We start from the raw sequence: 26,609 nt of genomic DNA, 5'->3' as shown, positions 1-26,609 counted from the left end.
AGCACAGGAGTAGACAAGAAAAGCTAACAGAAGAAATGTGGAATGGCTTCCCAGTGCTTCCCCAGCAGATTGTACACGATTCTGAAGTCTGCGTACATCGATAAAATAAGGAGGATGCAAGGCAGTGTTGGTTGGGTCATTGAGGGAGAGAGGTGCTTGAGAGAAACCAACCCCCCATGGACATAGTTGTGTTAGGAGTTTATTAATCTTAAGCTGAATGGAAGGTCCATAGGGCTTTATTTTATTATATTTTAAATCTATACATTTGCTCTGTATCTTATTTGATGATGTTTATGGAAATAGTCTCTGCTTAGAAAAAGAAAAGTTCAGGAGAATTTTTTTTAATAAAAAGCGAGAAAGTTGGTAGACCTTTTTAAAAAATGTGAATAATTTAGAGTTATTAAATGGGCATAACAGTTAACATGTAGACTATTGACAGATTAAGGGCTAGGCTAGCTAGTATGTTAATTTGAATTTTCTTTGATTTGTGTTTGGTGATGCCGAGGACAGAGCACAGCTTCTGTTACATGCTGTGTGAGAATTCTGCAGCTGAGCTGCATCTCAGCCCATGCTCGCTCTTATTGTATAATCACGATTTCAAAATAGAATCTGTCAATAATTTGAATATATACGATTTTGGATTATAGCAATCATTGTGTTGTTATAAATAATAGCAAATACATAAACTAAACATCTTTTATGTACTTGGCATTTGGTTTGAAAGTGATTTACCTTTTCATTAAAGGAAGTCATACTTCACTTGTAATTTGTAACAGAAAATGAGACTTTACATGTACCTGGTTCCTGTGCTTTTGTTAAAGTGTCTATTTTTATAGGGGGCAAATATAAATTTGGATTCATTTAATATGGTAGTACATAGTAAAAATCCAGCTCATAGTGTAGTTGTAACAACTTGCTGTGCTATTCAAGCAACATGCTTCTTTTACTCAGTTTTGAGTAAAAAATATTAACATATTTATTAACTAGCCTAGTCCTTAATCTGTCAATAGTCTATATGTTAATTGTTACGCCCTTTCAATAATTCTAAAAAGCAATGCCTTTTTTGTCATACCAATATCTGTATCAGTAAAGAATAATAGTTTATAGCTCAAATGTGTGACTTTTGAAAAGTTAACTCTCAATTCTTTAGTTAAGAGTAAAGCCATTGGGTTGGGAATTTGGCTCAGTGGTAGAGCGCTTGCCTAGCAAGCGCAAGGCCCTGGGTTCGGTCCCCAGCTCCAAAAAAAAAAAAAAAAAAAAAAAAAAGAGTAAAGCCATTTAAATCTTAAAATGTTAAATTCCATTACCATGTCTCCAAGATCCCTCTGTTGTTATTTTGTGCTGTTCTTGTGTGTGTTTTGATGTAGGCTATCCAGATGGGAATGATTCGGAAGCTTCAGGCCCATTCAGAAGAGGTGGAAGAGGTAGTTTCCGAGGTTGCCGCGGAGGATTTGGTCTAGGAAGACCAAGTTAGTAGTGGATTGCATAAGATGTGCTTCATTTGTTGGAAATTACTTTTAAAAACCCAATGTACAAAGTTGCTATTATATGAAGATTTTAGTAGAGTAGCAGACACAAGTTACCACTCTGTATCATGTATCATTATTTTCAGAAACAGGGGCAACTGAATACTAAGTTGGAACACTTTTTTCAGAAGTTTGTGCTACTAAGTCTTTATAAAGCATTATATATTACTAAGTGTTTGGAGGCTGAAAATGATGGTTGACCTTATAAATGGTGTTCTATATATCTGTCCCCTTCATACATTCTTTCACCAACACGGCCTTTCTACTTTACATTCTGATAGCTAACATTTTCTAGAAAGTATTTTTCATAAATCACATAGAATACATTTGTCTCTCAATAGTAATTTTGGAAACTAATGGCATTAATAAATTTTTAATATTCATTGTGTAATTTAATATTCAAATGTGTAAAGTTGAATAAATTGCCCTTTATTAAAACATACAGGCCTCTGAAGGACAGGGTTGACAGTGTTAGATTATGATGGGAACAGGGCCAACAGTGTTAGATTGGCAGTGGTGGGAGTAGGGACAGAGATGATGTTTTGGTGAACAGGCAGTGAGATGATACAGTGTGGTCTCTATGCACAATAAAAGTCCCATTCTGGTTGGGGATAAGATTCACCCTAACTTATTTATAAAATGACATTGATTTTTGAGGAAGTTATTTGTCAGTGAAGTATATAATTTGTAGAGAAATCCTTCCTGTGACACTTAAAAAATATACATTGTGATTCTTGTTATACAATTTTATATATCTTTTAACCTGTAATACCAGTCTTGGACATTTTGCTAAATTATTGTAAAATGTTGTAAAAGTAACATAATCAAATTCTGTTTCTTTCAAATAAAGATAGTGAATATGACCAAGATCAGGGATCACAGCGTGGTGGTGGCCTTTTTGGTTCTAGGAAACCAGCAGCAAGTGATTCAGGTGAGAAATGAAGCCATTACTGAGCACTGGTATTCATAACGTGTTTATGATTTTAGCACAAGGGCATGGTTAGGTATATCTCAAGGCTAGCTCACGACCTCCCCTGGATCTTAGTTATGCAGGCACAGGCACATGTGTGCCTTTGCCTCCCCTAGAAAGTTAGTGCATGATGAGTTACCTTTCTAGAGTGGGCTGACAATAGAGATGGGAGCAGGGACTGAAGTTGGAAGAAGGAAAGTAGGCTTGCGTTGGTTTCAAAGAAACGCTATGTATGATTTGAGGTGGGAAAAAAAAGTGAAAAATGCCTTAAAAGGAGCAAGATTTAAATGAATTCTATAAACAAATCAAGAGGCCTAGGAATGCTATTGAATGACTGTAGAATATAGTTATCTTCTCCTTGTGTATCTGAGGGGAGGGAGAGCCGGGAGGCACGTTTCCTCTAATGTGTTGCAGTGCAATGTTTTACAGGCAGTGGTGACACTTTCCAGAGCAGAAGTGGGAATGGCCGAGGTGAGCTCTTACTGACTGACTTCTCTCAGCTTACATCTATTGTAATCTTTAAGTTCATTTTCTTTAGCATAAAGGTAATCATCATTGTTTCTACACACCTGATGACTATGACCTTCACATGGCTTATTACGTTTTCAGGTTATTTTCTTTCTGATCTAGCAATTCTATTGTAAGACTCACATATGGTAGGAGCATTTATTTGTAAATGCATACAAAAGATACTCACTGAGTTTTCTTTATATTAGGAAACCTGAAAATTAAAGTCCATCAATGAATACTTCAATATAACCACAAATGGGATATCATGCAGATATTAAATATTGAGATATTTGTACACATTATTAAAATACCCCTTTCCTTTCATGATCTAAGAGTAAAGATAATAATAAATGTGACTTTTTTACTCTCAAAAAGGTTTTTTCTCCAGAACATAAATATTTAAATATTATATGAAACTTAAAATACTTTGCAGATTAGTAGATCAATAAAGGTTATTTGATTTTTTTTTTTTTTTTTGGTAACTCGTTAGTCTGAAAGCAAAGTAGTGAACCCTGCCTTCTTACATTTTCTTATATGAAACAAAGTTTGCTAAAATTTATCTAAATCAGATTATCCACAGATGTTTATAGCTTGTCTGAAGGAGGATCAGAAATACCGAGGAGTTGTTGTAGTCTATGGGGATTTTTTATTTATTTTATGTATATGAGTACACTGTCGCTGTCTTCAGATATACCAGAGAGGGCATCAGATCCCATTACAGTGGTTGTTAGCCACCATGTGGTTACTGGGAATTGAACTCAGGATCTCTGAAAGAGCAGTCAGAGCTCTCAACCATCTCTCCAGCCCCTATGAGGACGTTTGAAGTGCGATTCAAAGCATTTTGCAATATAAGTTGGCCATGAGTCAGTGATGATAAGGGATCCATTTAAATGTCAAGTTGACAGAGGTAGGTAATATTGTCAACTTGACAAGATCCATAACCACCTGGGAGCCAAGCCTGTCTGAGGGATTTTCTAGACCAGGTTAGTTGAAGTGTGAAGACTCATGAATGTGGGCAGTACAGTTCCCCAGGCCGGCATCCTAGACTGAAGAGCAGGGAGCTCAGCACCAGCATTCTCTGCTCTCCTCTTCCTCACTGCTGACGCAGTGTGACCATCTCCCTCAAGCTCCTGCTGCCGTGGCTTCTTTGCCATAAGGGACTCTACCTCAAACTGAGCCAAAATTAATTCTCTCCTCCTCCAGCTGTCTTTTGTCACATCAATAAGAAGGGAACCAAGGCTTTGCATCCTTTAATCTAGTCAGGTGGATTGCTAAACTGGCTTAGCTAACTTTTGAGAACTTGGAAATGGGAAAGATTGCCATTCTTTCAATTGATAAGAGTAAATCATTATGCCTGAATTGTTTGTATAATATATATGATGTAGGTAATGCTGAATACTGCCTTTTTCTCTGAGGGTTTTGGATTTTATGCTATATGCTAGGCAGAAGGTTCAGAAGTTACCAGCTTTCAAGTGAAAATTCTGTATGAATCTCTGAAGTGCTCTGGTAAATATTTGTGTTGTTAAAACTAACACCAGTAGAGACAACTGGGAAACTTGACCCATGCCCCTCCTTTCTTGGTTGAGTATGCTCCTTAGTAATTCATTTTAATATACCATAGCTATAATTAAGGCCATAATCTGGGTCCTCCTTGAAGAATCATTGATCCTGAAGGATGGTCTTAGGCACCTCCCAACAGTTTTAGTTTCTTTTAGACAATTATTTCCTTGCTGACCAGGGAAATGTCTCATAGCTTAAGGGAAGACTGTAATCTACATAAATCTACCATGTTGACTATTGAACAACCTTAAAATGTGTAAGCTTCTCTCTCTTTACCTCTCTTCTCATCTTATTTCTCTCCTCTTCCTTCTTTCTTCTCATGCTGGGGATCATCAAACCCGGGGACTTGTGCACATTAAAAGAGCACTGAGCACTGAGATGTGCTGCAGCCTCTAACTGTCTCAGACACCATGTAAGCAGTGACTAATGATGCTTTCTGTTTTGAGACTGTCCTCTTTACAGACATGGGTGAAGACATGCGCAACTCTCCATGAGTTGCGTCATCACTCTGAATTTCTTTAATAGGTGGCTACAAAGGCTTAAATGAAGAAGTAGTAACAGGCTCTGGAAAGAGTAAGTTTTATTTTGGAAAAAGGTTTTGATCTTTATGGTACTGTTATTTTATTCTTCAATTAACATTTATCTTTTTGGTTTTATTCCTTTTAAGATTCTTGGAAGTCAGAAGCTGAAGGAGGCGAAAGCAGTGATATTCAAGGTTGGCATCTGCAGTACCTGAGTCTGTGTTGTACTCCTCTAAAGTTAAAGATACTTAAAACTGTAGTTAGATTAAAAACACTTGACAGTGAAAATCTCAGGAAGGAATTTAACAGTTATTTTCTATTTGGTTTTTGTCCGTTTTTGTTATTTTCCCTTGTTGTACTTCTCGTTTGTAAATTATATTTTTTATATTCCAAGGTCCAAAAGTGACATATATACCCCCTCCTCCACCAGAGGATGAGGACTCCATCTTTGCACATTATCAGACAGGCATAAACTTTGATAAATATGATACCATACTTGTTGAAGTATCTGGACATGATGCACCACCGGCAATTTTGGTCAGTATATAATTTCTGTATTGATATATGGTATGATGAAATTGCTATCAATATAAAAATTACCTTTTCATGCCTAGGATCCTTGATTGAAAATTGAAAGGTATTGCTTACCATTTTCAGTAGGAATGCTGCATCAAAAGGGAAAGTGCTGAAACCCAGCTCTATTCCCCATATCACATGAAGAATTCTGTTTAAATTACTGAGAAGGCTGCTTTTTCTAGATACTCAAATGCTCACATCCTCATTATGTGAGAAAAGTAGGTCTAAGGAGTGGATTTTATGGGTGTGGCTGTTTTGCCTGAATATGTCTCCACCATATGTGTGCCCAGTGACCGCGGTGGCCAGAAGATGGCATCAGCGCCCCTAGAGCTGGAGTCACAGATGGTTGTAAGCCTGTTATGTGTGTTCTGGGAATTGAACTCATATCCTTTGGAAGAGCAGCCAGTGCCCTTAACTGCTGAGCTCTCTTCAGTCGTGGGAAGTGGATTTTTGTAAGGAGAATAGCAGAAATCTTCTATTTCCTGTTAATAATAATTATCTTCACAGTAAGCCTTTGTTACCTATCAGAGCTTTTTGTATCTTGTAGGGTTTAAGAGGGCAGAAAAAAGTATTTACAGGACTGTTTATAGGAAATACTTTTACCATGTCATGAAAATAACATTTTTATCTATTTACAGTGGTGTATATTGCTATGTAAAGTGGAGTCAAAGTTTAAAGCTCGCTCACTTAAATGGAATATGCTGCAATGATGAGTATATGAGGTATGCAGCTTATCATTGACTTCTTGTTCTGTTTAGACTTTTGAAGAAGCGAATCTCTGCCAGACCCTGAATAACAACATTGCTAAGGCTGGCTATACCAAGCTCACTCCTGTGCAGAAGTACAGCATTCCCATTGTGTTAGCAGGAAGAGATTTGATGGCTTGTGCTCAAACAGGGTCTGGGAAGACGGTAAGTCACCTTCTGAATAGACTGCCCTCTATCAGACTGTTCATTGTTGGGTTTTGTTTGTTTGTTTTTTCCTTTGGTGTTTCCTAAGTAGCTGGAATCTCTTTTACTAGTTAGAAGATTTGTAGATAATCTGAGCTGTTATAAGTATTCACGGTCTTCTAATTTTTTATTTTCTTGTTGTTTATGTTGTCACTGTCCAGGATACATAAATATGCTTATTTTCTTAAAAGACTAATGTTATGTTAGCTAGATTAATTTTATCAAACATGTTATGTTGTGTAACATGACTATGAAGAGCTAGTTAACTCCTTCCAATAAAAGTTATGCTAAGTTTTTATCATAAATCTACCAGCAAGAAAGGAGTCCTAAGGCTATAAAGTAGAACTAGCTTTTGGCAGGACCAAAAATGAATGCTAAGTTGTAAATCAATCAATTTAACTTGTAGGCAGCTTTTCTCTTGCCTATTTTGGCTCATATGATGAGGGATGGAATAACTGCCAGTCGCTTTAAAGAACTGCAGGAACCAGAGTGTATTATTGTAGCACCAACTCGAGAATTGATCAACCAAATTTATTTGGAAGCCAGAAAATTTTCTTTTGGGTAAGTATATCTGGAATGCCACTCATAAAATAGTTCTTAGAGAGTTCTCTCAAGTATTTGAGAGCTCTTTAGTATATTCATAAAATTTTTAGTATAATTGAATGAAATGTATTTTCTTATAATCTTGTTTATAGACTATATTTTTAGAAGAAACAAAATTACCATTTAAAAAAATAAGAAAACATGACAAATACTGGTGTTTAGTAGCTTGCTTTTTACTGCTGAGCCATCTCACTGACCTTCTGGTGGTTTATCGTGCATGTTTAAACTGGGAGGGGCAGCCAGCGAGATGACTCAGGTCAGGAGCACCTTCTGCTGCTGTAGACACCAGGCTTGATTCTTACACACACGGGTGGTTCACACTGCCTCTGACTCCAGTTTTAGGGACTCTGATTGCTTCTTCTGACCTCCACTGGGACTGTACACATACAGTCCACAAATATAACACAAGCACACACAGATAAATATGCACATTTTAAAACTTGAAAAAGTTTACAAAATAACTGAATGTTCCTGGTAATTACCTACGTTTTGGCTTCACAGTATAGAAAATTACTTTTCTACAATCAAATTTAATTTTAATAACTTCAGGTTTGTTTATGTGTTTATGCATTTTATTTTAAAGCATTTGATTTCTTTGGATTATTGTAAGTAAAAGCATACTTAATGTCTTGCTATGTAAAGATTTTATGAGGGACGGGGAAAGATGGTTTAGTTGGTGAAAGTGTTTTGTGAACATGAGGATCTGAGTTCTGATCCCTGGTTTCCATGCAAAAGCTGAGTGCAGCAGTGTACATCTGTTAATTCCAAATGCTGGAGGTTTGGGCTGAGATGGGCGAGTCCCAGGAGCTTGTTGGCCACCAGCCTAGCTGAACTGGTAAATTCAGGTTCAGTGAGAAATCCTGTCTCAAAAACTAAGGAGAGAGTGGCAGGAAAACACCTGACTTACACCCTGACTTCTGAATGTCAGAAAGAGAGTAGGGCCAGGGGACAGAGGGAGGGAAGGAGAGAGACAGAGACACAGATTTAAGATTTTTAATTTTTATGAACTGAAGTTTTGCTTTTTTTTTGTTCAAGCTGACTTTGAACTCCTAGCTAAAGAGGTCATTCTACCTCAGCCCCTCAGCCTTCTGAGTAACTGGGGCTATGGGTGTGTGCCACTTTCCCCAGGTTTTCTCTTTTAAGTATTTGTGTGTGGAGTGGCTTATTGTTATTATTAACATGAATTTATTTTAATGCTTACATTAATGTACGTTTTTACTACTCATATGAGAAGTTAAGTTTAACTACATACTTAACAACATTGGTATTGTTGTCTACTGATGCCTAACAAGTTACCTACTGTAAGATCTGGTTGTCATCTACTGATGCCTAACAGGTTACCTACTGAAAGATCTAGTTGGTCACAACAATAAGTATTCTGCCATTCTCTGTGTTGGTTAAGGACTGGGGTGCAGTTTTGTTGTGTGTTTCTGGCATATCGTCTCTTAAGAGGTGTAACAGCCAAGTTTTCAGGGGTCCAGCAGTTTGATTGGACTATGTCATAGTCAGGGTTTCTGTTGCTGTGATGAGACACCATGACGCAAGCTGGGGAGGAAAGGGTTTATTCAGCTTACACTTCCACATCACTGCTCATCATTGAAGGAAGTCAGGACAGCAACTCTTAACAGGGCAGGCACCTGGAGGCAGGAGCTGATGCAGAGGCCGTGGAGGGGTGCTGCTTACTGACTTGCTTCCCCTGGCTTACTTAGCCTGTTTTCTTATAGAATCCAGGACTACCCACCCAGGGATGGCCCCACCCACAATGGGCTGGACCCTCTCCCGTGATTAATAATTGAGAAAATGCCTAACAGCTGGCTCTCATGGAGGCATTTCTTCAACAGAGGCTCCTTACTCTCTGATGACTCTAAAGTTGTGTCAAGTTGACACAAAACCGTCCAGTACAGATTGCCCATAATGATACTTCACTGTCTTAGGAAATGGCAGGTGGTACTCTAATGAAGTTCTCAGTGAAAGAGCAGGTAGAAGGCTGCAGTAGTTATAAAGTAGCAGTCTCATAAATGGTACATTGTCTGCCTACTACATTGTAGGAAGAATGTCATGAACTAGTCCACTTTCAGGACTGGTTATATAATTTGCCAGAACTTACATAAAATTTAGAGCCCATTGCTCTAAAGCTATTATTATAGGTTGCAAGATAGCATTGAGCCAAGCACCCAGGCTCTTTGGTGTAGCTGTCTTTTGGTACTTTGTGGGTTCTTCTTTCTTCCACCCTTCTCCACTTTTTTTCCACTCTTTCATCCCTATCACACTAGATAAGGGGAAGAAAGAGGAAAGGAAAGAGATCTGTGAATGAAGTCAGGGTTCAGAAAGGGCGCCATGTTAGAGTTAGATGACTTTCTGCTGATGAGGTGCATCAAATTCCTTGGGGCAAGTTTGACCTTTCATATCAGGTATTTAATTTCTCCTTGTTGTTGTTTCTTCTTTGATCATGACTGAAACTTTGACCAACAGCAACCCAGCAACCAACCAACAACTCAACCTCCTGGGGCCCTCGCATTTATACCCTCAGAAAAGACCCTGGCGTCTCTAACATCGCACAGCTGCAGACACTATTGGTAGCTGGCAGAGTCTCTGCCAGAGCAGGAGGCGAGTCATAGTCGGCTGCTGTGGGCTGTCTGAAGCAGCCCCTGTGCCTCACCTGGCATGAATATGAAAACATTCTTACAATATTTGTGTTTTTTAAGGAAACCAAAATTTCAAAATTTTCACTACACTTTCGAGTTTGAGACACTGTGTAACTGTATAGTTTGCACACCTTTGAAGCCAGGTCTGCCATACAAGTAGTCAGAAAACTTACTTAAAACCTTTAAAGGATGAAACCTTGGGGCCCTGTTGATGTCTGAGGTCCATGCTGCCACTGACTGCTGTGGGTAAAGAAGCTTCTTTTGCAGTGGGATCAATGAATGAAAACTCAAAACTGAGAATGAGAGATATTGGAGGCTTCTGTGACAATCACCTCCACCCTCCAAAATAGACATTTCAGGCAGAAAGCTATTGAAGAGAGTCCTTAAAAACTGTTATAAAGATGCTGAAATGTTTTGCTTTTCACAGTTGATGGATTCTGGCAGGGAGCTGTGTAGAACTCATCAATTGTCTTTAAGGACCTGGCCGCTGGTACTTTGACCATGCTTCAGTGAATCTATGAGCAGCACACACTGGACCTGGTGTACTTTGGGGGAAGGGAGAGAGATAAGAGAGAGAGGGTGAACCTGGGAGAAACGAGTATGATTGGGGCACATTGTATGGAATTTCCAAATAATTAATAAAAAGATTATATTGGGGAAAAAAGATGAAACATCGAAGAGTTTGTCAGTGCTTAAAATTATAGGAAATCTTCTGTTTGAATATATTCGTTATTAACAAATAGAATTACTCTATTTTTTAAAGAATTATTTTATGCATATGAATCCACTAATATTGTCTTCAGATGCACCGGAAGAGGGCATCAGATCTCGTAACTTTAATTTTTTTCAAATTTTATTTTTTTTAAATTTGATATTTATTTACATTTCAAGTGTTATCCCTTTTCCTGGTTTCCCCTCTGGAACCCCCTTATTCCATCCTCCTTTACCCTGTTTCTATGAGGGTGCTACCCCACCTGCTTATCCAACTCTGCTTCACCGCCCTAGCATTCCTCTACACTGGGACATCAAGCCTTCACAGGACCAAGGGCCTCCCCTCCCATTGATGCCAGATAAGGCCTCTTCAGCTCCTTCAGTCCTTCTCCTAACTCCTCCATTGGGGTCCTGGGATCAGTCCAGTGGTTGTCTTTGAGCATCTGCATTCGTATTGGTCAAGCTCTGGCAGAGCCTCTCAGGAGATAGCTATATCAGGTTCCTGTCAGCAAGCACTTGGCATCAGCAGAAGAGTCTGGGTTTGGTGTCTGTATGTTGGATGGATCCCCAGGTTGGGAAGTCTCTAGATGGCCTTTCTTTCAGTCTCTGTTCTACTCTTTGTCCCTGTATTTCCTTTAAACAGGAGAATTCTGGGTTAAAATTTTGGAGATGGGCGGGTGGCCCAACCCATATCTAGAGGCATGCCAAACCTCTAGATAATGGTCTCAGCAGGTTCTCCCTCCCCTTTGTGGGGTATTTCAGCTAATGTCATCCCTGTGGGGTCTTCGGAGGCTCTTGCTTTCCTGGCATCTGGGACTTTCTGGTTGCTGCCCCCAGTTCCCCATCCTCCACTGTTACACATCTCTGGTCAATTTCCTGATCCTCTGTATATCATCCCGTTTCCTCCCATACCTGATTCTTCCCCTCTTTCCCCTTACCCATCCTGTCTTCCTCCCAAGTCCCTCCCACCCTCTATTTCTCTTTATTATTTTGTTCACCCTTCTAAGTAAGACTGAAGCATCCACTCTTTGGTCTCCTCTCTTGAGCTTTATGTGGTCAGTGAGTTGTGTCATGGGTATTCTGATATCCACTTTGCCTAATATCCACTTACCAGTGAGTATATCCCATGTGTATTCTTTTATGATTGAGTAACCTCACTCAGGATGATATTTTCTAGATCTGTCCATTTGCCTGCGAATTTCATGAAGTCATTTTTAATAGCTGAGTAATATTCCATTGTGTAGATGTACCACATTTTCTATATCCATTCCTCTGTTGAAGAAATCTGGGTTCTTTCCAGCTCTGGCTATTATAAATAAGGCTGCTATGAACATAGTGGAGCATGTGTCTTTGTTGTATGTTGGAGCATCTTTTGGGTATATGCCAAGGAGTGGTATAGCTGAGTCCTCAGGTAGTGAAATGTCCAATTTTCTGAGGAACCTCCAGACTGATTTATGGAATGGTTGTAGCAGTTTGCAATCCCACCAACAGTGGAGGAGTGTTCCTCTTTCTCCACATCCTCGCCAGCATCTACTGTCACCTGAGTTTATGATCTTAGCCATTCTGACTGGTGTGAAGTGGAATCTCAGGGTTGTTTTGATTTGCATTTCCCTGATGACTAAAGGTGTTGAACATTTCTTTGGGTGCTTCTCTGCCATTCGAGTTTCTTCACCTGAGAATTCTCTGTTTATCCCTGTCTCCCATTTTTAATAGGGTTATTTGGTTCGCTGGAGTCTAAGTTCTTGTGTTCTTTCTATATATTGGATATTAGCCCTCTATCAGATGTAGGATTGGTAAAGATCTTTTCCTAATCTGTTGGTTGCCATTTTGTCCTAATGACACTGTCCTTTGCCTTACAGAAGCTTTGCAATTTATGAGGTCCCATTTGTCCATTCTTGATCTTAGAGCATAAGCCATTGGTGTTCTGTTGAGGAAAATTTTTCCCTGTTCCCATTTGTTCAAGACTTTTCCCCCACTTTCTCTTATGTTAGATTCAGTGTATCTGGTTTTATGTGGAGGTCTTTGATCCACTTGGACTTGAGCTTTGTACAGGGAGATAAGAGTGGATCAATTTGCATTCTCCTACATGCTGACCTCCAGTAGAACCATCATCATTTATTGAAAATGCTATCTTTTTTCCATTGGATAGTTTTAGCTCCTTTGTCAAAGATCAAGTGACCATAGGTGTGTGGGTTCATTTCTGGGTCTTCAATTCTATTCCACTAATCTACCTGCCTATCTCTGTACCAATACCATACAGTTTTTTTAAATCACTATTACTCTGTAATACAGCTTGAGGTCAGGGATGGTTATTCCCCTGGAAGTTCTTTTATTGTTGAGAATAGTTTCCACTATTCTGGGTTTGTTTGTTTTTTTTTTTTTTTTGTTATTCCAAATGAATTTGAGAATTGCTCTTTCTAGCTATGATGAAATGAGTTGGAATTTCGATGGGGAGAGTGCATTGAATCTGTAAATTGCTTCAAACCCTATATTTTTTAATGATGGATTTTAAATCCATTAACATCCCTTTTAGCCCACCACCCACCAGAGGTAATGAAAAAGAAAGGATATGGGAGAAATGGACCTGTTTAGAAAGGTTCTTTGGAGCAGATCCCATCTGTGCTATCTGGAAATTGGCAGTTCAGTTCATAGGTTAGCAGCAGCAGCTCGATCCACTTGGAAACACTTCCTGGATACCCCAGCAGTCCAATTCAGTAGAGTTGGGTTAGCAACAGAGGTGATAAGACCTTAGCAGACACAGCCAGACCTCAGCCTTGGCTGGGTCAGCAGGAGGGACCAGGGTGCCAGGAGAAGTTCTCAGCTGTGCCTTTCTCAGTAACTTGAGACCCACATGTACTCCACAGCTGGCGATCTAAACAAGCCTAGGTCAGCCTCTGTCGCTGTCCTTCAGGTTGTATTTATACCCTCCAAACATCACATCTTGCTTCAGCATATGAGCTTGTGTCTCAGCTGACATCACTACCAATCAGCCCATGTCCGTGAGTCGGCAAGAAACCGCAGCACACCACCAGAAGGTATTGGTGTGTTTCCTCTATGGCACCCCAACAAATGCAGTTCAACTATGCAATGTGAGGCAAATACATATATGTCGTTAGCAAAGAATCCTTCATCACGTGCTTGCTTTAGCTAAACATCCTTCTCCTCTGTCTGCTTCAGCTAAACATTCCTTCATGAGTTTGCCTTAGTCTTTCACCTGTGTCCACTTAAGAAAGCACTCCTTCCGTGTTTGCAACAAAACACCATAAGACCAACTTTCCAAAGAACCCTTAAGTTTCCACTTTATCTCCCACTTTCTGTTTAAGAATTGTCCTTTTCCCTAACATTAACAATCTATACACAATAGAAATATAAGAACCATCGCATTTTCAAAAATGGCTTATGAGCAATAGTCAAACAGTAGTCTAGCAAAAGAGCTTTACATTTCTATCAGTGTACAATGAACAAAACCCTAAAATCTATCACTATACAATCATTCAAACAAAACAACTTAAATTTCTATCAATATACAATTAAAGAAAAAACTTACATTCCTATTAATATATAATAAAAGAAAAAACTTAAATTTCTGTCAATATACAATAATTAAATAAAAAACGTAAAAAATATACAGTAATTAAATAAAAACCTTAAATTTTATTCTGAAAAAATAGCTATAGCATATATTACCCAGTCTCTGGCTTTATCTAGTGTCTGTATTATCTAGCTATAGCATTTATTGCCCACTCTCTGTATTGTCTGTCTGTCTCTTTGAAGTTGATTTGCATGTTGTTTTTTTTTCTTTTAAGAAGTCAGTAATTGAGACAGTCTGTAAATTATTTGGGCTATTTGCTTTGTGAAGACATTCATGTCTCAAATGAAGAGGTTTTGCTTGGTCCAGTCTGATTTTTGTAAGTTTTGTTGCTGTTCATCTTTTCATCCCCTGTAGGTACATGAACATAAGCGTGTCCACATCTTAATCCCATTGCAGGTTTCCATTCGAATGTCAGCACATCCCAATAGTGTATTGGTTGGCCTAGTGCCTGTTTTTTTTTTCACCAACATTGAGAAAAATGAGAGTTAACAAAGCATTATTTAGTCTGTCTCTGGGAGTTTTTAATTCTCCTTTTTTTGTTTACCAATCATCTCTTTTAAGGTACAGTTCTCTCTTTCTATAATTGTGTATCTTGTGGGATTGTGCAGTATACAATAACAGGATCCCATTCAGATGGTTGTGAGCCACCCTGTGATGTTAGGAACTGAACTCAGGACCTCTGGGAGAGCAGGCAGTGCTCTCAGCTGCTGAGCATCTCTCCAGCCCCAGGACTACTTTTGAGTGCTTAGTTTCATCCCCTGGAGTTTTAGTGTTTTCTTTTTTTTTTTTTTAGTGCTTATTGTTTATAAACCACTATCCTTTTATTTTTATAAAATTTAAAATGAATATTAAAATATCTTTAATGTCAAACCTTATAGTTCTTTTGCAAAATTTAGGTATAATTGCTTAGATTAGTACCATGTTGATACCTGATTTTAAATTGAGTAAAAGAAGAGAGACATTTTCAAAAACGAAAAGCATGCTGGTAAATTTAGATAATGTCTGTTCCCAAGGATGAGTAGATAGCATTTGGATGTTGACACTGAGCAGGAGGCCCACTCTCCCTGCTTGCCAGCAATAATAGTACTAGAGAGTTTGTAATCCCTTGTGTGAGTTGGTAATTGGGAGAAAGGATGATAGTGGTACTTGAGACAGACCAAGTTTTTTCCTATTTGTTTTATTTGCTTTTTGACATTATAAACTTCCCCCTTTCAACAGAATTTAACATTTTTTAGATAGCCGAATTTTTTTCATTATGGACCTTGTCGTAAAGTGACAAATGAATAGTTTCCAAGTAACTAGAAAACGACATTTCTCTTATCTATAGGACTTGTGTAAGAGCTGTTGTCATATATGGAGGAACCCAGTTTGGGCACTCAATTCGACAGATAGTGCAAGGGTGTAATATATTATGTGCTACTCCAGGGAGGCTGATGGATATCATAGGCAAAGAAAAGGTAAGCCTTTCAAAGCAACAGGTTGTTAGCCTGGTGGTTATTTTATAGGGAAAGGGAGGGGATTATAAGAGGTGTATTTCCTGTGTTTTGGTTCTGTTGGGTGCTTTGAATTAACTTTCATAATTGTGAAGATAATCTCACAAGTCATAGTGTTTTCTATATTATACTTGGGGAAACAAAATGAGATTAACAATTTACTCAAAAAGTCTCTAGTTAGCTCTAGTCAATGAGTTAGTTAGAATCTGTATCTGATTTCCGTAATATTTTACTACATGGAAGAAAATAAAATGAATATTTTTGTATACTTTCATATACATTTTGGTGAAGTAGTTTTTTCCTAAGATACATTCTTTGGGGCATCAATAACTTTGCCTTCTATTAAAGCATGTGAATGATAGTAATATGAGTTGTTAATTTTCTAAGTCTTTTAAGAAAAGATTTTACTTGGGAATCTCATACCCAATTATAACATCTCTTAATTCTTTACATTCATGCTAATGAACTGCAATTGAGTATTTTGCATTCTACAAAGGAGGTACTTAAAACACCTATTGGTAAATGAACCTTTAAAATTAATTTTATTAAAAGTAGCTAAAGAAACCACTGTGAGATTTTTTACTAACAATCTTTGTGGTAGTATCAAAGTCACTTGCAGTTCCAGGACAGCCAGAGCTACATAGTGAGAACCAGTCTCAAAAAAAAAAAAAAGTTAATCTATTTTCAGTATTTAATGGTATTAGATTTTATTTTCTTGCATTAAAGTTTAATCTTTATCATGATTTTATCAAGATTAGATAATATGAATTCATGCTGTCTACTACAAGTTAACTATTAGCCATATGTGACTACATATATTTTAAAATGAAGAATTTAGTTTTATGTTCATTCAAACTACATATGGCTAGTGCCTAATAGGTTAGACACTGAAGATAATAGAATAGTCAGGTAATTACAGGAAGTTTTAGTATAAAGTATTACTGTAGATATTTTAGGTTTTATTAAACTTAATTTGTAACACATTTTAAATATTAGTAAATGTTTAGGTCAGCTATATTATGATTATCTATGATGAGACCAACAGTTCTCCTCATTGTATGCCTTGATATTCTGTGTATTAGATAGGTAAACACCATGACCAAAACCAACTTGGGTGTCACGGTCTATTATTGAAGGAAATTAGGACAGGAACTCAAGGCATAGGGGGACTTTGGAGGCAGGAACCTGAAACTGAGGCCATGGAAGAATTTTGCTTCCTTATGGCAACCTATGACTTCCAGACCAGAGGTGGTACCATGTGAGCTGGGCCCTCCCACACAAATCATTAAGTCAAGAAAATGCCCCACAGGCAGGTTGGATGAAGGCTTATTTTTCAAGTGAGATTTCCTTCCCAGATGATTCTAGCTTGTGGTGTCAAGTTGACATACAACTAGACAGCATAACTTTTAAACACTTGAAATTGTGAAGCATATTTTAGCTTAATGTAAACTAGTATGTATGTTCTGTTTTTGTCTTTGAAAATATCCTTAAAGATTGGTCTCAAACAAGTCAAGTACTTAGTTTTGGATGAAGCTGATCGAATGTTGGATATGGGTTTTGGACCCGAAATGAAGAAGTTAATTTCTTGTCCAGGAATGCCATCAAAGGAACAGCGCCAAACTCTTTTATTCAGTGCAACTTTTCCAGAAGAAATCCAGAGGTAAATATTTTTCTTCTCAAATACAAAAGTGTAAATGGTAGTGTGTGCCTTCAGTCCCAACATTCAGGAGATAGAGAAATATGAATCTCTGGTTTGAGATCTGTCTCAAAATTAGTTAATTTAGGAGTAGGTAAAATGCCTGTGTCATGTAGGTGTAAAGATCCGAGTTTAGCCCCTGCCACACTGTACGAAGTCGGCTCCTTACTCCAGTGCTGAGAAGGCAGGCAGACATCCCTAGGGCTCAGGCCAGCCAGTTAGCTTGTTATGGGCAGATCCCAGATTTCAGTAAGAAACTCTGTCTCAGAAAAGAAGGTTGACCTCTGACCTCCACGTGGACAACCATAACACACAAACATGCAGATGTATGAACATGTGAGCACACTTGCACCCACACATATACAAAGTAACAGATATATACCAAGTGAAAGCAATGTGAACATTCTGGTTTCAGATACTTGAATTGCTTTTTTAAAAGAGCTTTATACATGCAGTACAAAAGTAAGCCTATGCTTTAAAGTTTGCCATTTTTTTTATTTTTCAATTTTACCCTTGACTTTGTGTTATTATAATCTCTCCTCCTACCCCTCCCCACCTCTCCCCTCCCCTCTGTCTCCACTCCTACAGTGTGTACTGGGAATCAGTGTTTGCTAAAGCTATCCTCACTAGGCTTATTTTTAATCCTAAATGTATAGTATTTAGGAGAATTGGTCTTTGGTAGAAAGTTCACAAACCAATTATTAACAGATACTTGGGAATTATCCTGTGTATCCTGTGGACTTGTAAATTTGGAGGTTGGGATTACACATCATTCATAAAATAGCATCTTCTTCTACCAACTAGTCCCTTACTTGGCACAGGGAGCCTAAACAGTCTAGGCCATGCCAATAGCCTACATTCAGCAGAATTCTTGCTCTTTTATTTGATAAAACTATTCTCTTTGAGAACTAGGGATTCCATTCCTCTCTTTCTAAGAGGAAAATGATTTCCCAAGTTGGTTGACTATTGGGGGAGTGGTGGTAGATGGTGGACTGTGGCTTGCACACCATATAAAACCCATGTTTCTAGGACTAGTATGTTGGGTTGTGTTGTGTTGCTTAACATCTTCTCATAGAAATGCCTCCAAGGCTGTTCTTTATAGAGAATGCACAGTTCATGTAGGCTTGGAGCCTGTAGGTAGTGCAGTGTGTCTGTTTATCCTTTCAACTGTCGGGACAACCTTACATGGCCCAATTCTTCATGGCCCTTGGCTCTTATTTTTCTATATGTATTGTGGCATGAAAAACCTGTAATCTGGTTTACTCATAATCATTTATTTACAGAAGAATAACTTAAGTAATATTTCAGAAGACAAATCTGAACAATAGCATGTATTCATAAGTATTGAGGTTATAATAAAATTGTGCTTTAGGATCACATTTTAGTCAGTCCCTCCTTCCCTTACTCCCTTTTATGAGACAGGGTCTCATAGATCCCAGCCTGGCTTCAGGCTCACTATGTAGCTAAGGGTGATAGTGAACTTCTGGGGATCATCCTGCCTCTGCCTCCTGAATGCTGAGATTATAGGCATGTGCCACCACGGCCTGGCTTATGTGGCACTGGCAGTCAAACCCAGGGCTTTTACATGTTTAAAGGAGCACGCTACAGCTGAGCTATATTCCCAGGCCAGTTTTTAGTTTAAAAAAATTCTGCTTGTTACAGTCAGCATTGTAGTTCATATTTTTATTGTTATGTACACATTTCACATAATTTTGCATAGAATTCACTGGAAATTCCTGTGTTCATAGTTTGACAAAAATGTTTTGCTACTGAGTTTATATTTTAAAGATATTAACATTTTATTCTGATCTTTGAAAATAAAACCTTAATGTTAAAAGATGACTTTCCCACTGTTCTGTGTTGCTGTCTAGTCAATATGAGATGACATTGATAGGGCTGAGCACAAGTGCGTGAGAACAAGCTAAAGAGCACTGTTTCCTCTCTTAAGGTTGGCTGGCGAGTTTTTAAAGTCAAATTATTTGTTTGTTGCTGTTGGACAAGTGGGAGGAGCTTGCAGAGATGTGCAGCAGTCCATTCTTCAAGTTGGCCAGTATTCAAAAAGAGAAAAACTTGTTGAGATTCTACGAAACATAGGTACCTCAGTTTAGTATAATTATTTTTGTCATGATTTTGAATTTTAAAACTACTTATTTTTTAAAGTCATCATTGTTGCCTATAAATTTTAATAAATCTTAATTTTCTGTAAATCTTTATAAATGACTATGGTTTAGTTTTTGTATAAATTATGTATGAACATTCCTTCAGTGCTATAAAAGTTAAATATAGAAGTATTTGAGACTTAGCTTAATATTTGGCTAAAAAGTATTTCAGTAGAAATATATATTACATATTCATCATATATTTCATGTATATATGCATGTGAAAACTAGAAAGGCTTATAGTCACATGTTTTTATCTACTGAGTAACAGTGATACTGTAAATCATGCTTTCTTGAAAGGCAGGCGGGCAGATTGTGAGCTTGAAGCCAGCAATCCAGCCTACATAGCAAGACCCAGTCTTCAAAGGAAAACAAAATGAGCTCTTGCTGATTTTAACTGGCCCTCATTTCTTACCTACTAAGGAGTGTTCCCATATTCATAAGATTTGAAGTGTTTCAAAGCTAGAGTCTACTTGAGACTCTAGTGCTGTCTTTTCATAATAAGCATGAGAAATGTTTTCTCTGCCTTCTTCCAAAATATTATTATTATTATTAATTATCTTTAATTTTTTTCAATCCAGTCATTACCCTCTTCCTGGTGTGCCCTCAGACAGTTCCTCATCCCATTCCTCTACCCTCATCTCCAGGAGGATATCCCCACAACCTCCACCCTGCCAGGCCTCCACACTCCCTGGGGCCTCAAGTCTTTCCAGGGTTAGGTGCATCTTCTCTGAGTCCAGACCCGGCAGTCCTCTGCTGTGTATGTGTCCCCTCATATCAGCTGGTGTGTATGCTGCCTGGTTGGTGGCTCTGTATGAGAGATCTCGGGGGTCCAGGTTAGTTGAGACTGCTGGCCTTCCTATGGGGTCACCCTCCTCCTCAACTTCTTTTAGCTTTTCTCTAATTCAACCACAGGAGTCTCCGGCTGTTGTGGTAATTATTAAAAATAAATGAGAACTTTTATCCCACGCCAGTGCCAGCACCATAGAGCCACATGGCATCCGTGGAGTACCTTCATCTCAGTGGCAGCCGGTTCTAATGTGGCACCAGGTCATGTTACCTTTAGCTAACCTCTAGCCCTAGTAGTCTCTCCGCCCTGTTGCTAGCCGCCCTCTCCTGGCTGTCTCTCTTCTAGCTGGGAACTCTCTTGTCCCAGCTACCCAGTAAAATCAGGACACTAGAGGTTCAGCAGCAGCTGGCCTATCACCACTCCCTGTCACAGACTCTGCTCACACTCCAGCAACTGCCCCCTGGTAATTATAGTATAAACTCCTAGCAACCTGTTAAAATTAAGACTCAATAAGCTGTAATTTAGCAGTCAGATTTATATGTTAAATTCCCATTCCATATAATAAACTCAGAACCAGTTGATAAAGATATAAACTGCCCAGCTAGATAAGGGATGGATTTCTATAGGTCAATTTATCTTAAGAAATATTCATAACTACCTCAGGCTGTTTAAGACCACACAGATCTGCGTTGTCCTTTTCTGCTTCCAGCTTAGTTCTTCTTCTTTTTTTTTTTTTCCTTCTCTCTCACTTTACAAAAACTTTGTCGCCGCCTCACTTTTTACTGTCCAGTCATGGCCATGACCTAACTTGTGCTAGCCCTCACCTGCATACAGACATCAACCTACCCCTGGCTTCCACCCATTAATTGGGTTTATTTATCTGCTTCTGTCTTGGTCAGATGCTTGTTGGGCCTCTTGGAAGGAAGCCTACCATAGCATCAGCAACAGTGTCAGGCCTTGGCTCCTTGAGCTGGATCCCAATTTGTACCTGGACCTCCCTCCCTCAGACTCTTCTCCATCCCTATTCCAGTAGTTCTTTTAGACAAGACCAACTCTGGGTCAGAGCTCTTGAGTGTTGATGGCAACCCCGTCCCTCCAGTTGATGCCCTGTCTTTCTACTGAAGATGGACTCTACAAGGTCCCTTTGCCATCTGTGGGCCATTTCATCCCTTCGCGTCCTGAGAGTCTCTCACCTCTCAGGTCTCTGGTACATTCTGGAGGGTCCCCCACCTCCTACCTCCTGAGGTCGCCTGTTTCCACTCATTCTGCTGGCCCTCAGGGCTTCACTCCTGTTCCACATTATTTTTTATCTTACATTGTTTGTTTGATTCTGATTTGTTTATTGAAGAAGCTTTATTTTGAGCAGGAGACAGTTTGTATGGGCATCTTGATATCGACTTATGTGCTGTACTTTGCCCCCAACTTTAGTCTCCTATTTTAGTAAGACTGTTAGATTTTGAATGTCAGTGTTGAGTCAGAGAAAGGAGAAATCAAGAAGTCACTTTTGTAATAATGAGGAAAAAAAAAACCTTAAAAAAAACCCAAAACCAAAAAACCTAGAATTATGAGTCAGCAAGCGTGGAAAGGCTTTGATTTTTATTTTCCCGGGCTTCTTAGTTTTATTTTTAGAAAAGGTCTTGCTGTGTAGCTCTGAATGGTTCGGAACTCTGTGTAGACCAGGTGGCTCTAGAATTTGAGATGATCCTCCTGTCTCCTCTCTCCAAATGTTGACCCACCATGCTGGGCTTTAATCTATACTGTTTTATAAAAATGTTTTTTCCACCCTCTCTTCCTCTTTTCCATCCCCTCATTCCAGCCATCTCTTGCATCTGCCTATCTGTTTTCCTGGTAATCTTGCCTCAACTTCTAGAGTGTTATGACTGCAAGTGTGCATCACAATGACCAGCTTAGACAATTTGGAAAATCAAATACTTATTTTGAGATGTAAAGCTTCATCAGATGTTTCCTAACATTAATATGAAAAATGGGAAACAGTTGTGAGTCATGTAACATTTTAATAGTTTACTTATAACTCTTAAATCTCAACAGTGAGCAGGGGCTTTGTTTTTTGTTTTCAGTGTCTTTAATAGTGATAGGCAGCCACTACAACACTTGTTAGATGAAGTGAGCTAGCAGGAAGGTAGGAAAGAGTGATCCTGAGGAGAAAACTCTCCCTTCTACTAAGGCTATAGATATCTTAAAGTCTTTCTTTTTTATCATGTTATAGAGTAATCCCTCACAGAATAATCTATGCCAGCTAAGTGCTTACCACTCGATGAATTAAGTGAGCCTTGGGATGAGGCTGCCACTGATGAGGCTGTATCTTCTTCTGGGAATTAAAGGATTTGATTTAGGAGATGACATTTGAACATACATTATAGAGTTTATCAGCCTAGGGTCAGATATCATTAGTGTAAATTTGACCAATCTGAGTAAAATGAAAGATTAGATTATTTTGGGAAGTAACAAATTTATAGAAAATGAAGAGGAAAAAGAAACGGAGACATTTGCAATTACTGAGAAATGGCCCATAGTTAAGTCTTTGCTTAAGGAAAGAAGGCACACTTGAGAGTGAGTGAGTGAGTGAGAGAGAGAGAGAGAGAGAGAGAGAGAGAGAGAGAGAGAGATATTGTGTGTGTGTGTGTGTGTGTGTGTGTGTGTGTGTGTGTGTGTGTGTGTGTGTGTGTGTGTTTGAATCCATCTAATAGGAAAGCAGTTGTCTCTCTCTTTTTTTTTTCTTTTCTTTTTTTTTTTCGGAGCTGGGGACCGAACCCAGGGCCTTGCGCTTGCGCTCTACCACTGAGCTAAATCCCCAACCCCCAGTTGTCTCTTTTTTAACATCCAGTCAGGAAGTAATTAACCTTTTCTATACCAGCTGCTGTCAGTACAGTTGTTATGTGGATGAGACAAAAGCTGTGGCATGCTTTTTTTTTGCTTAATTTTGTTGTTTGGATGTTAATAATCTTGTTTGTAGGTGATGAAAGAACTATGGTCTTTGTTGAAACCAAGAAAAAAGCAGATTTCATTGCGACTTTTCTTTGTCAAGAAAAAATATCAACTACAAGTATTCATGGGTAAGTACAATAATATGATTTTCTAGTGAGAAAACAACTTTTGTTAGTTATTTAAAAGGCCCAATGAAAATTTTTTGTCAGTGACAAACTGCATATACAGTACACCCCCTAAGATTATATAACATTGTGAGATAGAATCTTAGTTTGTATCTGTATGTTTACTATGCTTGCTCTGTGGTGCACTAATGGCATATTAACACCAGGTATTGGTACTTTACTAAAAAGACCTAAAATCACTTTTGAATGTGTAGAATTCTGTAATTGTATTTTCAGAATGTTTTTGAGCAATCATTTTTTGTGCAGAATAAAATGATTATTTTTTTATATAACATGATTTATAATAACATATATGAGTTATATTTTATATAACATATATATCATATTCTGGCTCTGTTAGCTGTCTCTTACTCTATCTTCTACTAGAGGTGATTGTTCCAACTAAAGACTGTGAGGATAAAGTGGCAGCTGGGGATGGGCTATTATAGTACATGGAAATTATAATGTGTATTACAGTACCAGGTTATTACAGTGTGTGGGAAGTTGGCATGTATAGTGAGTGTTATAATTTTTACTTTTTAAAGTATACTGCTTGATGAACTTTAATAAATTTCTCAAAAGTGGCTCTAATGTAAACTTCCGTTTTAAGCGATCGGGAACAGAGGGAGCGAGAACAAGCTCTTGGAGATTTTCGCTGTGGAAAGTGCCCAGTTCTTGTTGCTACTTCAGTGGCTGCCAGAGGACTTGATATTGAAAATGTTCAACATGTTATCAATTTTGACCTTCCTTCTACCATTGATGAATATGTTCATCGAATTGGACGTACTGGACGTTGTGGAAATACTGGCAGGGCGATTTCTTTTTTTGATACCGAATCTGATAATCATTTAGCACAACCTCTAGTTAAAGTACTGTCAGATGTAAGTTTAAACAACCTTTTAAACTTTAAATATTTAAAATTGAATAGTTCTTTGTTGTTGAGAAATCTTTTACAATTTTTGAAATTTCATGTTGCATAAGAAATTTTTATTTTCTCAAGGCTCAACAGGATGTTCCTGCGTGGTTAGAAGAGATTGCCTTTAGTTCATATGCGCCTCCCAGCTTCAGTAATAGCACAAGAGGGGCTGTGTTTGCATCTGTTGACACTAGGAAGGTTAGTGAGAAACATTAAGGAATGGATTTCTGATTACTCTTGGAAAATGTGCTTGATTCTACGAGGTGATACTATTAAATTAAAACTGTCATTTTAATTACATATGTACACGCACAGGTTTCAGGTTTACAGTCTTAACATCCCAGTTCCTTTTGCTGGTATCCGTTGGGCTCTTCTGAACTTTGTAAGAATTCTTTAATTTTGACCACATTATTAATACAAAATGCTAGAGCTGTAGAGATTCAAGTCTTACTAATGTGCCAGACCCCCCCCTCCTCCTCCTCCTCCTCCTCCTCCTCCTTCTTCTTCTTCTCTCTCTCTCTCCTCTCTCTCCTCTTTCTTCTTCTTCTTCTTCTTCTTCTTCTTCTTCTTCTTCTTCTTCTTCTTCTTCTTCTTCTTCTTCTTCTTCTTCTCTCTCTCTCTCTCTCTCCTCTCCTCTCTCTTTCTTCTTCTTCTCTCTCTCCTCTCTCTTCTTCTTCTTCTTCTTCTTTCTCTCTCTCCTCTCTCTCCTCTCTCTTTCTTCTTCTTCTTCTTCTTCTTCTTCTTCTTCTTCTTCTTCTTCTTCTTCTTCTTCTTCTTCTTCTTCTTCCTCCTCCTCCTCCTCCTCCTCCTCCTCCTCCTCCTCCTCCTCCTCCTCCTTCTCCTCTTCCTCCTCCTCCTCCTCTTCCTTCTTCTTCTCTTCCTCCTCCTCATCTTGGTATAGAAGAGTTCTAATTAAACATTTATACCTATTTGAAGTGTACTGCATTTTTCTATTCTCTAAAAGCTAGTGACTTGAAAAATATTCTCGAGTCAGTTTGTACAGTTTAGACTTTACAGGATTATGTGGGCCTTTGAAGTGAATCATTTTGTAAGTCAGGAGATGCTTGGGGTAATTGAGGTAGAAAATGTGAGTCCCTACTGTCTGTCTGTACGGCGTTAACAGTAGGGCTGCTGTCACAACTTTTTTCTTTTTCTTTTTTCTTTTTAAAGAATTTCCAGGGCAAGAACACACTGAACACAGCTGGGATTTCTTCTGCACAAGCTCCCAATCCAGTTGATGACGAGTCATGGGATTAAAGCAAACAAGCATACTGCAAGTCTGATGGTTTTGATGCAGAGAAGAAAAACAGTTTTTATTTTTAAAATTTTAACAGAAGTGTGAAACCTGATATTCTTATATCTCCTGTTCTTCTGTTCTTACTCCCAACCCTTAAAAAATAACCAGCTTCATTGATTAGTTATGCGAAATGCTGAAGTTACAACATTGCAGTTACTGATACAAATGGTGTTCACTGGAAATATTAAAGCATTCTATGTTTTGCTTATTTCTAGTATATTCTTCAGAAAGTTAAAGACATGTTTCATGTCCAAGTGCTATGTCTTAGTATAGTGTTTCTGATCTATAAAACAAGCAATAGGATATGGTGTACTCTTGTTTAATTATCGGGTCTAATTTCTACTTGATCCTTTAAAAGAATAGTGTGTCAGTACAATGTATTAACATGATTTTCATGAAACAGTGGAGACTGAAGCCTTTCAAAGTTATTTGATTTTTAGATCATCAGACATGTAATGAAAATGGTTCAGTTTGCAATGTGAGCTCTGTACTTGGTGGTATGACAAATGTTTGCTTTTATAATATACAGATTTTCCTTGGAAATAAAAGATGAAACACATTTCCCCCTAAGTTTTCCAAAAGCATTTTTCATTTTTCTTGTGGCATATTACAGTTCCTAGTTTTCATATTTGGATATTTTGTATCTTGTGAAATCAGTGTGGTGAGCAAGAAGTTTTAAACAAATATTAATGTGTAAATCCATACAGATATCAAAATGTCATGAAAATTAGTCTTAGAATCTAAACTTATCAACACAGTGTTTCAGTTTCCTCATTACTTTTTATTCATGTTTTACAGTTGACAAGGCAAGAATGCTGCTGTTCTCACTCCTCACAGGCTTACCTACTCCATGAGCTATTTAAGATTTATCTGTTGTGTGTGGTTTTAAAAAACACTACTGCCTTTGCTAGAGTCTGCAGCCAGCTTCCAGCCCCTCCCTACTCCCCAACCCAGCTCAGCTCTGGGAAAGCCACCACCAGCCCT

The 26,609-nt window shown here is 38.3% G+C and overlaps 1 protein-coding gene across 13 annotated transcripts in view; it reads left to right on the top strand.

Annotated features, from left to right (window-relative positions):
• Positions 1-26,195, top strand: part of Ddx4 (DEAD-box helicase 4) — a 54,924-nt gene extending 28,729 nt beyond the window's left edge. For 3 of the 13 annotated variants that reach the window (XM_039102182.2, XM_063281724.1, XM_039102183.1), the window contains exons 8-22: positions 1,368-1,469; positions 2,377-2,457; positions 2,911-2,967; positions 5,092-5,139; positions 5,234-5,281; positions 5,482-5,624; positions 6,422-6,574; positions 7,020-7,174; positions 15,492-15,621; positions 17,151-17,317; positions 19,302-19,447; positions 23,277-23,376; positions 24,023-24,293; positions 24,413-24,526; positions 25,499-26,195. In XM_039102182.2, the coding sequence (XP_038958110.1) occupies positions 1,368-1,469; positions 2,377-2,457; positions 2,911-2,967; positions 5,092-5,139; positions 5,234-5,281; positions 5,482-5,624; positions 6,422-6,574; positions 7,020-7,174; positions 15,492-15,621; positions 17,151-17,317; positions 19,302-19,447; positions 23,277-23,376; positions 24,023-24,293; positions 24,413-24,526; positions 25,499-25,585 (1,802 nt within the window). In that variant the 3' untranslated portion in view covers positions 25,586-26,195. The remainder of the gene's footprint in view (positions 1-1,367; positions 1,470-2,376; positions 2,458-2,910; positions 2,968-5,091; positions 5,140-5,233; positions 5,282-5,481; positions 5,625-6,421; positions 6,575-7,019; positions 7,175-15,491; positions 15,622-17,150; positions 17,318-19,301; positions 19,448-23,276; positions 23,377-24,022; positions 24,294-24,412; positions 24,527-25,498) is intronic. The other 10 variants (XM_039102187.2, XM_063281729.1, NM_001077647.2 and 7 more) reach the window with 5 other exon arrangements.
• Positions 26,196-26,609: the final 414 nt, after the last annotated feature.

This window comes from Rattus norvegicus, chromosome 2 (assembly GCF_036323735.1).
Source record: "Rattus norvegicus strain BN/NHsdMcwi chromosome 2, GRCr8, whole genome shotgun sequence".
NCBI classification, from domain to species: domain Eukaryota; kingdom Metazoa; phylum Chordata; class Mammalia; order Rodentia; family Muridae; genus Rattus; species Rattus norvegicus.
This window is presented reverse-complemented; position numbering and strand designations above follow the sequence as displayed.